This window comes from Phycodurus eques, chromosome 14, assembly GCF_024500275.1.
Source record: "Phycodurus eques isolate BA_2022a chromosome 14, UOR_Pequ_1.1, whole genome shotgun sequence".
NCBI lineage: Eukaryota > Metazoa > Chordata > Actinopteri > Syngnathiformes > Syngnathidae > Phycodurus > Phycodurus eques.
Window position 1 is genome coordinate 8,696,864 of NC_084538.1, and position 17,350 is coordinate 8,714,213.

A 17,350-nucleotide genomic window follows, 5' to 3' on the forward strand; every position below is an offset into this window, starting at 1 on the left:
TTTCATGGCGACGTCTACTAAATATGACGTCACGTCATTGGCACGTGCCACAAATGAACCGTATGCATGGCTGAATTATTACTACCACTACAAATGTCCACTTAATGCTTTCTATTTTGAGTGGGATGACATTAAAATCAAATATAATCAACTCTGTTACACTTTAAAACGTTGCAAAAGCCAAGACGATCGTGATTGGTCAATCACCCCCACAGCCCCGCCAGCCCGAACGGCGCATTTTCGTAGTGACTCCTAAATATGGAGGTTCCTCGATGGTCGCTCCTCGATGGCCGTTTAATATGGCGGCGTGACAACAACTTCCGTATCAAATTTAATGTATGGAGGAGCGAGGAACGTTGCATTTCAGGGAGATGCACCCAGAGAAGAAGCTAGGACCGTTAGCTTGTCTGGTAAAGCGTGGGACAATCGTAAGTGTTAAACCTGTTCAATATTTACAATGGCAAATCCTCATGTGTATGGTCCACAATGAGTTAGGCCGAGCCACAGACTAATTGTGACATGAAAGGGAATTATATAGCCAATGAGGAAGCGACTCTTACCGGACACAAATAGAGGAACAACAGCCTATGTTTAGTGTTTGTATAACATCTCTCACAAGTGATTCACCACAATAAAAATGACAAGAATTTGAACTGGCAATGTAGTTACCAGCTAAGCTAACAGTTTCATCATCATTTTACTACTTTTTATTTTCTGTCAGTATGAATGCCATGTGGCACCATGCTGCCTCTCACAGGTAAGTTCTGGTATAACAACATATATCATTATGCACGTGCTGCAAAGACTTAAAGGTCAGAGAACAAAGATTTTATAAGTTTTTCTTGACAAATCTAGAACCCCTTTACAAACCACATCTGCCATTTCAAAGTGATTACATGTCAGATATACAGCAGTTAAATCGATAAATTTGATGCAGAATGCGCCTTCTGCTTTTTGCATCCCGCGCCTTCCGGTCTTCGCCTCTTTCCGCCGCTGTGACGTCGCACGAGCCGAACATCCTGTTTATTCGGCGTTGTGTGTTATTGTTCCATGCTGTCGTTCTCGTCCTCGTATATTTGTCGTATGGTTTAACGATGTCACGGTTTATTGTGTGGCATTTGGTTGTACAAATGGATCAGGCAGCAGCAAGAGTTTTTTTTTTTTTTTTTTTTTTTTTTTTTTTTTTTTTTTTTTGGCTTTCCAAGTGAAGAAGGAATACGTGACCAGTGGATAGTGGAAGTCACTCGACAAGGGAAGAAACGTGCTCAGCTATGGGTGACTAGCAAGCATTCCAAACTCTGTGCCGATCACTTCGAACCGGTGTGTTTTGAGCATGGCGAGACTACTACAGTGAGAGCACAAGTAATATATAATTGGCCCGACAGAAATGTGACAACAAACTCAAGACAAAAGAATTGGCAGCATATTGCAATGGAATTGTAGGTTAGCTGTTTAAGAAGTTGTAAGAGGGAAGAAGCTGTTGGAATGTCTGCTACTTCTAGTTTGTATTGATCAGTAGCGCCTACCTGAGGGAAGGAGCCAGAAGAGCCGGTGACCGGGATGTGGAGGGTCCGAGAGGATTTTGCACGCTCTTGTCTTAGTTCTGGCAGCGTGCAAGTCCTCAAGGGTGGGTAGGGGGGCACCGACAGTCTTTTCAGCAGTTTTGATTATCCGTTGCAGTCGGAGTTTGTAGCAGCACCAAACCAGACTGTGATGGAAGAACACAGGACTGATTCGATGACTGCTTTGTAGAACTGCCTCAGCAGCTCCCGTGGCAGGGTGAGTTTCCTCAGAAGCCGCAGGAAGTACATCCTCTGCTGGGCCTTTTTCAGGACGGATGTTGATCGCCCACTTTAGGTCCTGAGAGACTGTAATTCCCAGGAACCTGAAGTTCTCGACGGTTGACACAAGGCAGCTGGACAGCGTGAGGGGCAGCTGTGGCGGAGGAAGCCTCCTGAAGTCCACAATCATCTCTACAGTCTTGAGCGTGTTCAGCTCCAGGTTGTGTCGGCCGCACCACAGCTCAAGCCGCGCCACTTCCTGTCGATATGCAGACTCGTGACCGTCCTTGATGAGGCCGATGACAGTGGTGTCACCTGCAAACTTCAGGAGTTTGATAGCCGGGTGCGTCGAGGTGCAGTCGTTCGTGTAGAGAGAGAAGAGCAGCGTAGAGAGAACACAACCTTGGGGTGCCCCTGTGCTGATGCTGCGTGTGGATGAGGTGGCCTCCCCCAGCCTCACCTGCTGTGCGCTGCCCGTCAGGAAGCTGTAAATCCACTGGCAGATGGCAGGCGAGACGCTGAATTGGAGAAGCTCGGAGGAAAGGAGTTCAGGGATGATGGTGTTGAACGCTGAGCTAAAGTCCACGAACAGGATCCTCGAGTAGGTCCCTGCATTGTCGAGGTGTTCTAGGATGAAGTGCAGTGCCATGTTGACTGCATCATCCACGGACCTGTTTTCTCCTTAAAATCCTTCTTGAGGATTATTATCTAACAAGTGAATCATCTCAACACTTCTGTTGTAACTGATGAGAGCATTAACCAACATTTAATATAGTTTACTGTGATGACAAGTGTTATACTCACATCTTCGTGATAAAACCCATCACTCGTGTCACTTTACACCGTTATCTTCACTGCGTCCATTTCAGCTGACACTGACAGCAGTGCGACTGCAACGGGCAAGAGCGCCTGGCTCTTGCCGCTGTCGGTTGCACACATTCGATGACTCGGCTTCTCCTCTTCTCCACTCCACTGGGATAACGCTGCTTCATTTTCTTCACAACGCAGCGACAAGTTTGTAACTTTGTTTTATTACCCTCGTCCTGAATGAAGTCTACACATGTGCAGCAAGAAAATGGAATAATCAATCACTTTAATTGGAAGAAAGGAAAAATGCTTCAATTTGGGCCGATTGCCGACATTTTTCATACAACACAATACACTCAACATCTGTTTTTAGGACTAAATGTAGTCTTTTGATAAGAAGATATTGATTTGGGTTTGTGTTTTGCCCATCAGTGATACAAGTATACGAACAGAGGACAACGAAGCGGATAATTAGAAGAAGAAAAAAATGTCTGCCGCCAGTGTTTAGCCCTTGTTTTGCGCTGCTGGCGATGCTTGATTTAGAGGTCTGAGCAGGATTCATGAATATCAATTAGGAGATCACACAAGAGGGAACGAGTGTCAGAGATAGTGATGAAGATGACACTGTGAGCAGAATCAAAAGCACACAGATTGTTGCTTTCCGCACCGTCGCCACCGCGTTCAGGCCTGAACGCTCGCGGGAGTGCTGAGATTAAGGATGTTTTCGTAGTCCGCACAAGCCGCATCCGCCGACGCTCATTTCGGAGACAACTTTCAAAAAACAGAAGGACTTCATCTGCACAATAAAGGATCAGCCTTCTTGTAATCACACCCAAGTTCTGACAATTTACAAATGGAAGTTTACCACTAAATATTTGTTCTTTTGCGAAACCAACTAAAATTAACGTTGAGGCTGTAGCAAAATGTATCAGCTTTTTTTTCTTTTTCTTGGAGCAATGTAATAAAGGTTAATCGAAAACTCTATATTAGTCACGAGTGTCAATGCTGGTTTGTCTATACGTGCCCAGTAATTGACTGGCGACCAGTCCAGGTGTACTTCACCTGTCGTCCAAGGTCAGCTGAGATAGGCTGCAGCTCACACGCAACCCAACTGAGGATAAGGACTATAGAAGATGGATGGCTGGAACCTTCACAGGTCTCCTCCTTGATAATTACTGTGCTATGCCCCCCCCCCCCCCGCAGAAACAAGCAATGGTAGAGTATTGCTGCAACCGTGGAGCGTTCCACAATCGGATCATGAGATGATGTCAGCGTCTGATGCGGTAGATGAAAGTAACAGTTGCTTTCAACACTACAGGGCAAAGTGAGTGTCAGGTGTTAAACCTGTGACGGCATTCCACCTTTCACTTTCACACAGGAGTCGTCCCATTTTTGTTACGTGCCAAAGCAATATTTTCATATAAACTAAAATTTATTTATAGAGCACTTTGAAAAACAAAGCGCTGTACATAAAAAAACCCGAACATTAAACATACTATGCACAAAACAACAACAACAATAAAGACAATATTAATTTTGAATAATAATAAAATGTTAAAAACATTAAACCAATCAGTGACATCGAAACACTCTTGCAGCGCCTCCACTGTATATTCAGACCAAACTGACAGTCTTTCTGTTGGCCGCCTGCTGTTCCACCAGCGGCCTGTTGGTGGTGTCAAGGTGTTTGAAGTTGTGGTCAGATTCCCCAAAGGAGGGAGCTCCAGAAGAGGAGCCGTGTGCTCCCTTCTCATTGGCATACAGGAGCTTCACAGTTTCATTCTCTCTCGTTGTGTGAATTTGTTTGTAGATGAGAGAGAGGAGCATGATTGAAGTCTCCACAGACCAGTATGAGTGCGCCGGGTTGCTGAAATCGTAATTTGATCACAACGGGCATGACGTCGCTCACGTTTGCTGCAGCTAATGGTAAAATGTAAACAAACAACTGCTACTAACAGCTGCTCGTTCGTCCGTTGGTGAGTACCCTCACATTCCCCATAATGATCAGTGGTTATTTCGCGCACCACGAGAAAGAGTCTGTGTACCACTGGTGGTACTCGTACCACACTTTGAGAACCACTGCTGTAGAAAATGGATGGGTGGATGGTGTGTGAAATCAAATGTGACACATAAAAAAACATCATCATCCTCTGGAATTGCTCAGGCATGATTCGTATTCTTATTTTCGAATTAAAACTTCTACGTTTCAGGAGCTTTGTAAGCGGGTTTGTTCTCGTTGCAGTGTTTGCAATGGAAACCACAATTTATTTCATTTTCTTTTTGCCCTTTGGCTTCGCAGTTTTCCAAAGACTTAGTCTAAGCATTGGTGACCACATGTAACACATCCACGTTGTGTTTTTGTTTTTTTTCTCCACGTGGTTAAACGCCGCCTGTTTGTTTTTATAGACCATAAAAGAAAGCAGCAGAAAATGATTTTTGTCTTGGACTCACCGGTTTGATGAAGAGGGCAGACAGGCTCTTATTTAATTAATGCGTGTTTGCTCAAGTCAAATCGGAGGTTTGAGCCTCTGTTGCCATGGCGACGGCATATCGAGGGGCGAGCGCTGAGGGACCAATTATATTCATTCAGGACAAGAAGACATAGCCAGTCTATTTGCATGGAAGTTCAAATCGTGTAATCGCGACGATTATGAGAACATCCCTGGAATAAGGATGGTAAAATGCAAACGATATTGACTAAGCATAAGCAGCAGAAAGAGTCCGACTGCATATTAGCTTTGTGAACTAGACAGGAAGACTTTTTCAAATGGATACTGGCTCTACTCCCAACACAACTAATAAATCCAGTACAAGAGTCGGATGCAAATATTCTAGAGCTGTATTTGGATACAAGATCTCAAAATAAATGACGAAAAATGGATACAATTATGAGGATAAAAATGTAATGGTATGAGAAGAAAAAATGTGTGTATTTGAGAGAAGTAAGAATAAAGTTGTAATTTGAAGAACGCAATTCCTACATCAGCATAAAAGATTATTCTCATAATATTTACTTTTGTAAAGTGACACTTTTTTTTGTATAACTGCCTTCTTTGCAATACTTTTACTTTAGTTTTTCTCTTAGTATTATAGCTTAATTATCTTAAAACCACAACTCTTTGCTTGTAAAAGTATGACTTTACTGCTAAATATAGTCAACTTTTTCTTGAAATATTATGATTATTTTGGCTTTATTTAAAAAAATAATGTTACTTTTTTCTCACATAAATCATGCTTAAAAATATTATTTTAACGTTTTCCTTGACTTTACTTTCCTCTTATTAAGAATTTATTCTTGCAAATGTTTTACATTGGTCTCATGAGATTTCAACTTCATTTCTTGGAAAGTTAACATTTTATTCTTATATACTTTTTTCTGATCTAATTATTACTTTATTTCAGTATTTTTAAACTTTATTTTCATAAAATTATAGTTTTATGGCCATACATGTTCATCTTTATTCTTATTATTATTTTTGTAAAATATTATTTCATGCTCACAATTTATTCTCATGAAATCACAATTTTAGACAGTATTTTTTAAATTACAATTTTATTCTTGCAATTGTTTTGTCGTTTTTCCTTGTAACAAAATCACAACAATTCTTGTTAATTTAAAATTAATGATTATTTAAAAAAAAACTGCTCAATGAAAACTTTGCATAATTATATTTGTAAATGAGGTACTGTACCTAATATTGTGTCTGTTGCAGTAAGTTTACCATCCCCTCCCCCCCCCCCCCCACACACACACCAACACTTATTAATTTATTATTGATTTTTTTTTTTTAATTTATGTCCGATTTGCCTTTACATTGACAAATTTAAGAGCCTAATCCTATTAGACTAAGCGTGCTCGGTTTCTGAATGGTTGCCCTCACCTTACAGCAACAGACAATCAAAGCTCATTAAAGCTTCAGTGGTGTAATTATGAACATTTTAAATTAGCCGAGAATAATTGGTTGAATCATTTGCCAGTGGTCAGTGAGGGAAACAAACAAACAAAAAAACAAAAAACACTTTCCTGTGTTAAAATTGGCTCCGAGAGATATTTCACTGGAGTAGGGTGTGTAATTAAATCAAATCATCTCAGTGATTTATTGAAAGCCATTTTTATTTACGCTGCACATATTGTTCTGTTCACCTACAAAAAAAATAAAATATTCATATTAAGTGAATCTAATCTGCTGTTGTTAAAGAAGTGCAAAAGTGCTCCAAAGCAAATGGAGCAGGTAAGGTTTGTATAATTATTGCGGCGGGCCTTTTATAAAAATCATATGTCACATTTGGACAGCTCGAGGGGAGGAAACATGAGCCTAATTTAGCGTTTCCTTGTAGGTGCTTCCATAAATAATGGATGCTTCTATATATGCAATACACTCCTCCATCAAATTTATACGTCTTATCTTATAAACTACTGACTACAATGAAGCAGTTAAAAAAAAAAAAACGCTCATGAGGGAAAAAAAAGTTTTTTTTGTTTTTTTGCTCCAAAGATCTGGACTGATGGACACACATGCCACAAAATCCCCCCAGCCGTCATCCTTCGGGGGGTCTTCCGGGGGGTCAGTGGTGTGAGACTAAAGCTTGAGAATTGTCTGCTGACACGAAGGTGGCGTCTGTCCAGAGCAGCCACCGTGTCTGTAAAAGACTGCTGAGAGATGGCATTTATAGTAATAGCATGAAATCATAGAAATCACCGACTACAAACGAGCTTGTTATAAAAAATGGATGGATGGAAATGTCGACAAAGACGAAGCTGGAGTTGAATGAAAAAAAGTTCCAGATTTTTTTTTAAAGATTTAAATATACTGTTATGAGGATCAGGTTGCAATTTTACTAGAAAGGAATCATAATGCTGTGTGGATAGGGTTATAATGCTATGAATGTCATAATTTCTAAAAAGTCAATATTTTGAGACTACAGTAAACCAACAGATTATTGTGGGTGTGAGATGTGGTCGACAACAGCTACTGCTAGAACGTGCTTATTATGGTTTCAGTGACTCTGGCTCTCCTTATCCACATGTGAGGGCATTACAGTAAGTAAGGATATTGTAAAAAAACATTAAAACTGGTAACTTAAAATAATAAATAAATAAATAAATAAAGCCTATCCCAGCTGACTCTGGCGAGAGGCGGGGTACACCCTGAACTGGTCGCCAGCCAATCGCAAGGCACATAAACAAACAACCGTTCACACTGGTCAGATGAGGTTTTTGTCCATTCTGGCCTTGATGACGTCGCCAATGATAAACATCAACTTGTTTTCGTTGCGCCAAAAAGGAAGTAGGAACGTGGGGGGGGGGGGACTGTGGTGTCATTCTGGGACAGTGAGTGTGAACAGACGTTCTATTAGAAAAAGGTGGTGGTGAGGGCAAACAAACTACAGAGAGGCTGCCCGAACACTGCACTTAGTCGTGTGTAAATCACGGGGGAGTTGAAGTGTTGTTTTTCCGACATATACTGTGACCAAAAAACACTCACAAGAAGAAAACAGGTCATCTCGCCAGAGCAATTACATTGACACTGGTCCATAAATAGAAGAATAAACCTCAAACACATTTTCTAATTCTGTAACTGTCCCTGTTGTAGCTTGAGTGTGAAGCAGTTTTGTTGGCTACACAGATAACCATTACCTAACAACATTAGCTTCTTTTAAGCGGCAACTATCTCTAACTATTTATCTACCATATCTGAGTTAACAGGGTTTAAATTTAATTAACTACACATACTAATGATTGTGAATGGTGAGGTTCCTCAGGGTAGTGTTCTAGGGGCCTATTTTTTCCTCTATCTATCTATCTACCTACCTACCTACCTACCTACCTACCTACCTACCTACGAGGGTAAAGACAGCAATGCTGGCAAATACTGTACATACAGTAGATCTACTATCTGCTTTGACTGTCAAGTTGCCCGGTCCACATTTTCTTTTCCACTTTCCCTAAATTCACCACTGCTGTTTTTTTTGCCTTTTCCAGACAGGACTTTCTTCTTACTTCTAATTGGCTAAAATGGCCTCATGGTTAAGGTTTTTATCAGCACCGGTTGCTTTGGCACTACCTCGACAGCCTGCAAATGCCTTTCAATGTGGATTGACAGTTTATCATCGATATGGAGGGGGGGAATAATCACGTTTTAAATATAATCAAATATTTATTCACATACTGTAGTTTTAAAATCATCATTTATTCTAGCCTGGAGAAAGAATATGTGGAAAGATCTTAACCATGCTCTACAGTGGCGTCTCACTCTGTCTCTCTCTCTGGAATTGTCTGACAGTTCTGTCATGTGGAATTACAAGATGGACGATCTCATTTGAGGCCAGTGGGGGATCCTCGCTTGCTTCCCGCTTCCATGCCGCGATTGTTTGCAGCTCACATCAAGTAAATCCTTAATGAATGAATGTCTTCATTAACCTTTGTGTTGTTCATTTACTAAAACCCTACATATGCGTTCAGCGTGTGGTCTTATTATTTATTTAGAACGTTTCGACCCCTCGCTGAGAGCAACACGATGTGGGGGACTGTGAATGTATTCCTTTATCAGCAGACAGGTGAACTATCTATAATAACGGGCACGACTTTGACACTCCAACTCAATTGAGAGAGAATCTGAAGGGAGTTAACTTGTATGGAAAGAGATGTAGGTGAAAAACAAGTGACATGACATTAGACATCTAATCTTTGCCTGCAGGTGTGACAAGAATATACTGTTTATATATTGCAATCATACAGAAGTGGGGATTTTATTTTGTGCTTTATTCATCATGTTTGGGCACTGTGATCTCTGGTGTTTAAAAAAAGAATGAATAAATCTATGAAAGATTTTCTTTTCTTTTTTCTTTTTAACCAAAATGTCAGTCTGTCACGTTACAAGTCATACATTTTCATTATTTAAAAAAAAAAGCCTGACCAAAAATACTGCATTTAATTCATTTATAAGGCATTCCTTTTTTAAAGTGACAAAAAATTTAAATAGTTGATCAATTAAGCAATTGTAATTTTATTATTTCACAGCAGACAAACTAGCATAATTAGTGAATTGATTAATTAATGAAGTGTAATCGTTTTTTAAACTGACATTTGTATCATCTGTAATTTAGATCTGTAATTTATTAATATACTGCTGTAATTTATTAATACACTATTTTTAAAACATGAAAAAAATATAACAATAAAATAACAAAAATAAAATCTATATCAAAATAAACAATCAAATACAGTATAATACACTACCACTAGTACTCTAACGACTACTACTACCACCACAAATAATAATAGTCATTATTATTGTTATTATTATTAGTAGTAGTTCTACTATTGGTATTATTAGCAGTATTATTGATTTCTTTTAGTTATCTAAACAAATATTTTTCAGATGAACCCAATATAAAATAAGCAAACATTTAAAAATAAACTGAAGACTTTTTGAACTTAACTTAAAATTTTCAATCATTTCTAAATTTAATTTCTTGACTAATATTATGATTTTAATCACATTATTATCATAATATTGGTAACATTTCCTGTTATTCGTATCAAAATATCTTCCAAGCAAAAACTATAAAAACTATAAATATTATCACCGCTTAGTATGATGCAGTGGAGTTGTATGCCACTGCAAACTCCAACCACAATAATTAACACAATGTACTAGATCTCATTAGATTGTGCAGGTGTACCCAATGTGACTTATACAGTACCATACACAATTGGAGGAAGCCTGGTTGCCTAACATCATGCATATCGAGTGATGTTGGTGAATGTATAATTTTTGATGCCGCTCTTGTATTGGCTCTCATTAGATTGTGCAGATGTACCCAATATTTTGCTTTAATTGCACCCACTTAGTGTCCTCTTCCTCTTCTGTGGCTCACTCTCCCTCTTCTGTAAGAGGTTGCGTCCTCTTGTGCCACTGTGCATCCGTTTTCATCCTGTCCTGATCCATTAAGTCCCGTTTCTTCCGCCCCGTGACGGCTTTCTGTGCGGTTAAAACGCATTTTTTTTCAGTCAAATTAAATGAGCGACGGCGGCGGGGGCGATTGACAAAAGCTGAGGTCAGACTGAATGACTGACTGCTACGATTCATATTGTTATATTATGGAGCCTGTTTCTTTCACTTTGCTCTCATTGGCAACTTACACATTGATCACAGCTGGAATAAATCTGCTCTCAAATCAGAAAGCGGAATATGATTGTTCGGGTCTCTGTTTTAAACATTTCGTGTGAGTGCATGGTTCCCCAAATTGACATTTCCTCAACTGCGGTTAAGCAACATAAAGCACAGAGCTTCGTTCACGCTGTTGCATCATGGGATATGGGATCCGACGACGGGAAAATTTGCTCATCATGTTGGTTACAGTCGGAGGAGCACTGACACTTTCATTATCTGCTGCCAGCGTGTCGGGAACGCAAGGGATGGAAATTGTTGCGGAGGTCGCGGCGGTGACCTTGATGCAGGCGAACGCTGTGTAAATCTTTTAAATTGGGCTGTAGCCCCTTTAAATCAACAGATTTGCTGTCACAATGGAAAGCTTTGTATAAAATGTATCATTCATATTTAGTGTTTCTTTTATGAGCAATTGCGAATAACAGCCACGGTTACATGAACATTTTTTTTGAAAGATCTATAAAATACATCATCATTATTTACAATCAGTCTAATTTTCTTTTACTGTTAAGTGAAGATTTTGTTGGTGTTGGTAATGTATAATTCTATATATATATATATATATATATATATATATATATATATATATATATATATAATAGATAAATAAATGACTCCGATGTCTTGTATTCTTTATGAAACTATGATTTGAAATACACTACTTTTTTTTTTTTTTTTTAGATTTACATGACACATGAGGGGGATTTGCACAAAGTCACAGTATCGGATCGATATCGCCAATACCAACTTCAGTTTTAGTCAATAGTGGATCGAAAGAAAATCTTTGGTGTCGAATATCACTTACATACACATATGTAGACAAGGATTGGAAAACATTAAATTCACATTTTATAGAAAAAAAGCACATTTGACGCAAGAGACCCTAAAAAGAGAGAGCCACTGGAGGCAAAAAAAGTATATTTCCAAAAGAGTCTTTTATCCACAGCTGCCAAACATGAGAGGCTGAATCTTCTCCGGCTCTTTTTTTCTGGAGCCTGTGACTGTGACGTGAATAATTTATAGGCAGCCACTGCGGCGCGTGTCGGGCCACAGACGGGTGCCGTCACTTTGGCACGGGTTTGCGTGAAGAGGTGCGATTCAATTAGTCGCGCGGAGGAAGAGCCGTCTCCGCTTCACTCCTGCGTCGCCTTTCATCTCGGCAGAAGATAATCAATAATGAATAATAGTAAGGGGGCAGTCAATAATGCATTACAATCAAATGCACTCAAGCAAACTGTTAATGTAGACGTGTATTGATAGTTTGCGACATGACCGACTATAGAGAAAATGTATTGAGACTAAAAGAATCTTAATAGAGGCCGCCATGAGGGCCCCAGCATGCACCATTTTGAGTGGTTCCCAAACTCATAATCTCACCAAAGTTTGCAGGCATCTTCATTCTGATGAAAATTGACATTTGGTTAGAATCCTGGAAAATTGGCCAGCGCCCACCAAGATCAGCCCCTGAAGCCAATGTGGTTCATGAGGGTGAGCTCCTTCCTCGGTGTAGAAGACAATGACACGGTGATGCTGAAGGAAGACTTGTACTTATACGAGGTTGGTGAAACAAAGAGACGTTTGTTGACAACTCGCAAATATCAGATTCGAGCTGTTCTGCAAAGCTTGAGAGAGGACCAGACAATGCCATAACAACTGCTTTTAAAGCTTGTCAAGCCAGCTGTAAGCCAACGGTCTACACCTCACGGAGTCTATTTCTAAAATGACAGCCTACATACTTAGACATCGTCACTCATGAAACATTTTGTTCCTTATTATTACACCTAAGAGTAGCGTCATCCAGTCTGCAAATTGATGATCCCACCCTGAAGAGATTTCTCACTGCTTTTGCAGCTTTAATTTAAGTTTATAAAGTCATTGGGGAGGATAAGCGCTACAGAAAATGGATGGATGGATCGTCATTGGGGGTGTAAAAGCAACACAGGCAAATGAGAACGTCTTATTAATGGGTGCTCAGCATTGTAAAAAATACTCACGTTCTGGCTGTAAAAGGCTAGAGCAGCATTGATGAGCAACACTAAAATGACAACCAATTGGCGTGAAAAGGCAGCGCAAGACCGACTGCAGCGCACAACATCACGCTTCTACCCGCACAATTGTGCCCAGCATTGGACACATTTTCCTCCCTCCCTGCATTTATTCATTGATTTACTTCAAGTCTGGACTAAGTATTCTGAAAATAAAAAAGCAAGAACGTGCTGAGACTGAAAGCTCTTATTGATCCTTGCAGAAAACCCGAGCAGTGTAGCTAAAGCTATTACGGCTAACGGCACGCTGCAAGGTTGATTGGCTGCTGATATGCGACCTTACGGTGTCCCCCCGCCTTCTTGAAAATTCACACATTTGCACATTATTCTTTGGTATTTGCTGACAAATGCATGAAAAATGTGCTCTATTTGAAACACCCAAAAAATATGTCGTAATAGCATAATTAAATAGTATGTAAGGAATTTAACAGTTCGTGTATCATTAATTCAATGCAACTACTTCTGGTGTGTGCCACTTGGCCAAATATTTAAACTTATTTTACGTATATATATATCTATATATATATATATATATATATATATATAGATATATATATTATGTGTATGTGTGTATATATGTATGTAAAACTATTATATAAACTTACTGGTATCAGCGTGTTTGAGTGCCAAAGTGTCATTATGTGCCATAGGAGGCAAGTTCAGTATTGTCAATATACTGTAAATCTGTTTTCCTCCCACTCTGGTCTCCCGGTAGGCTTGTTTGTATTGCACTGAATGAAGAGGAGGTGCCTTGCAGAGGTAAAATACTATTTAATTCCGAGGTGTCATCACATCTCAAAGGGAAGAAAGGTGCTCGAGTAAATCTGCGCTAAAACTAAACAACCCAGCATTTTCTACTGGGAATATATGGGGCAAATGTTGAAAAACAACTGTAAAATATATCTTGCAGTGTTAACAATACTAAAAAAGATAGTGTTTATATGGCTTGAAAGGGATCCACCCACAAAAACACTTTCTGGTGTGTCAGTTGTGGTGTTTGTTTACTGCACTGCTTGGCAATCACAAACCACACAAGCCCCCCCCGTGCCTCAACAACACAACCCCCTTCACCAACAATCTGTCTCGGGTTCTTCGATGGGTCTGCACAAGGCTTTAGACCCTCTTCCTTTGGGGTGATGTTGCCATGCCAACTACACGCACCAAGGCTACAACCCAGCATAGGAAATGAATTGTGAATGTGAATGCTAATGCACTTGCCTTATTCTCCCACTGTCTGTCAACACAGAAACTTGTTCAAAAGGGAGTTACCGAAATGAATCGCAACACCAAAAGGAATGCATGTGAAAAATGTTTCCAAGTAATGGACTGCTGTTAGTCAATGGATTGGAGTATGCTCAAGAACAAACTGTTCTGTGTGGAACATTGCATTGTTTCTGATCTTACATCTACTTAACATTGCGAGCTATCATTTTGGTAAACTTTCACCCATTAAAAACAATATTAAAGTACAATGTTGAATATTAATCACATATATTAAGTCACAGTGGCCGACCGGTTAGAGCGTCTGCCTCACAGTTCTGAGGACCGGGGTTCAATCCCCGGCCCCGCCTGTGTGGAGTTTGCATGTTCTCCCCGTGCCTGCGTGGGTTTTCTCCGGGCACTCCGGTTTCCTCCCACATCCCAAAAACATGCATGAATTGGAGACTCTAAATTGCCCGTCGGCATGACTGTGAGTTCGAACGGTTGTTTGTTTGTATGCGCCCTGCGATTGGCTGGCAACCAATTCAAGGTGTACCCAGCTTCCTGTCCGATGGGCTCCAGCGCTCCCGTGACGCTTGTGAGGATAAGCCGCTCAGATAATGGAGGGATGGATATTAAGTCATCAATAGACAATAGTATACCATTTCAAGAAAAAATAATAATTCTTTGCAGCCAAATTTGGGGTTAAAGTAAATTTTCATTTGTTAAATATGTTATCTTTTAGCTGGAATTGACCCCAAAAGGTGTGTTTTTAATCGCTTTGAACAATGTCCAAAATATATTTTATAATTCATATTTATTTCTCAACAGATGCATACTTTAGTTAAAAGATCCATTAGAATAGTGCATTTTCTCAACATTGTCTAATATGATCAGGGATATGAATAATGTAAAAACAACAACGATGAAAACGGCAAATACTTTACATGATAGTCTTTTGTCATTTGTTTGTCATACAAACACAAAACTAAAGAAAACTTAAAAGAAAAGGGGTCCCAGAACACTAGCCTGAAGAATCTCATCATTTATTGCATAGTTATTTTTAAACCCAGGAATCATCATTAAAGCTTTAGCTAGCGCACACAAAACTCAAGATAAGTAATAAAAAAAAAAGACGCCCACGGAACACGACGCAGAGGAACCTCACCAGTCACAATCATTACATTTAGTTATTTAATTTTAAACCCACTTATAATAATTCCGGATGTATCTATCTACCAATTTTTAATTGGATGGATGGATGACTGGATGGTTGGATCACGTAGATAGGTCGGTCAGTCGGGTCGGTTTGCTCATCCAGGTTCTCTTTTTCTTGTCTTTAACTTGAACCCATCGAGCCGTAAAATGACAAACATGACATCAGTGTGTGCTGTGACTAAGTCATGCAGTCAATTTATACTTTCATGACTCAGTGTGTCATTTTCACTGCTAGATAATCTAAAAGTGACATTGTATCCTGCCTAAACTGCCTATACTGTATCTTCTCTGCCTTTCCCTGGTAACGTGAAAGCGAAGGTGGCATGGGTTGGCACCATTTCTCCACTTTGACTATAGCCTCTCAATTGATCCCAACCCAAGTCCACTTTTTTTTTTTCCTCTAGTAGTGTTTCACGAGTACCTATCCGTCTCATCCATCTGCTGTCAGCGTCTCCATCCTGATGAGCACAAGACCGCCGTTGCCATGGAGAGGACGGCTCCCCGACCTCAGCTAATTAAATTTCGGTAACATTTCACAACACAACGGATCCCATCAGTGCAGATGGTGAATGGCGCACGGAGTCATTCTGTTTCCTGCACGTGACGCAAGTTGGGGCTTCTAACATCTGGGCCTTTGGATTTGATGTAGCCTTAAATGCTATGCAATGGACTGATGGTTTTTGGCAGTTATTTGAAAAAAGACTGAAACACACACACTAGAATCCTTTCTGTGGTTAACATCCATCTATCCATTTTGTAGCACGCTTGTCCTCATTAGGGTAGCGGGTGAGCTGGAGCCTATCCTAGCTGCCTTTGAGCAAGAGGTGGGCTACACCTTGAACTGGTCACCAATCAGTCGCAAGCAGGAATGTCAAAACTGCTTTAATTTCTTTTTAATGTCTGTTTTTCTCCCTCATAAAACAACCAGAATGCCCAAATGCTCAAATCGAACAGAGTGAGCTAGGAAACAGTCAAATACCAGTCAAAATTTACATTCAAATAAATGTCCATCTAATGTCTTTTAATTACAGAAAAAAAAAACTTGTAAATTGAATTTAAATTCACTTCATAAAAAACTGGTCAAAAAGGACATTCAAATGTTTAATATGCATCCAATTTTGTTTATTGATTTTTTTAATGCTTATATTAGTTTTAATTTGATTAATTAAAAAACTAATTTTAACATGCACCCAGGGTCTTTTACTTTGAATACAAAATATGTATGGATAATAAAATCCTTTTAATCTTTAAAATTTACATTAATTGTATGTATATTTAAGCTAGTCAAAAGATGTAACATGCGTCCTGTCGGGCTTATCTTTTATTTTGAAAAATAATTGAATCAAAACAAATGTAAGTTTTTAATTCATACAAAATAGCTGCAATTTAGTTTATTTAGTCTAATTCATTGTAATTTTAAAAAGGTAGTAAAAATATTTCAAATGCGTTCAAAACGTCAGAATTAACTTTTATTTAGAAAATACAGAGAAATAAGTGAATGATTTAATCTTGTGGCCTTATTTACATGTACATGATTGTATTTTGTATTTGTTTACTTATTTCATACAAGAAATTATCATTTTCCTCCTCGGTTCCCTATGTCATTTGGATTTTAAAAAAATATTAAAAACATGTATTTTCATATCCAAGTGTTTATCCATTTTTATTTTCCCCTTTTTTTTTTTTTTTAAACTAGTGTCAAAGTAGCCATGAATTCAGGATGATTGGAAAATGTGAATCCCAAGGGGAGCTCAATGGACACCACGGTGGTGTGTTGTTGTAAAAAGCGTATACGTAGTGTGTCCTCAGAGAATTGACAGGGACGAGAGAGGAGCAGCTTTTTGATGAATTGCAAAATTGTTCTGCTTTGCGCAACGATAATGTAACAGCGGTGCAAGATGTGCTCACGTGAGGAGGCCTGAAAGAAATGTCGGGTTTTTTAATCGCCTTTTTTTTTGTCACGTATAATAACTTACACATGTTTTTGGATGATGGAAACTTCCAGAAAAGGACAGTCAAGTTGAAAGCAACAAAATAGGGAACCCTCAAATATTTGCGATTTGGCATTCAGAAATTCACAGATATTGGGGAGGAACCTATACTCCATTTTCCGCTGAAAAACTCA

At 39.3% G+C, this 17,350-nt stretch overlaps 1 protein-coding gene across 1 annotated transcript in view; it reads left to right on the forward strand.

Moving 5' to 3' along the window:
* Positions 1-265: 265 nt before the first annotated feature.
* The window catches only part of LOC133413186 (protein delta homolog 1), a 31,297-nt gene continuing 14,212 nt past the window's right edge, over positions 266-17,350 (forward strand). Inside the window, exon 1 of the mRNA XM_061697226.1 lies at positions 266-428. Coding sequence (XP_061553210.1) covers positions 335-428 — 94 coding nt within the window. The 5' untranslated portion in view covers positions 266-334. The remainder of the gene's footprint in view (positions 429-17,350) is intronic.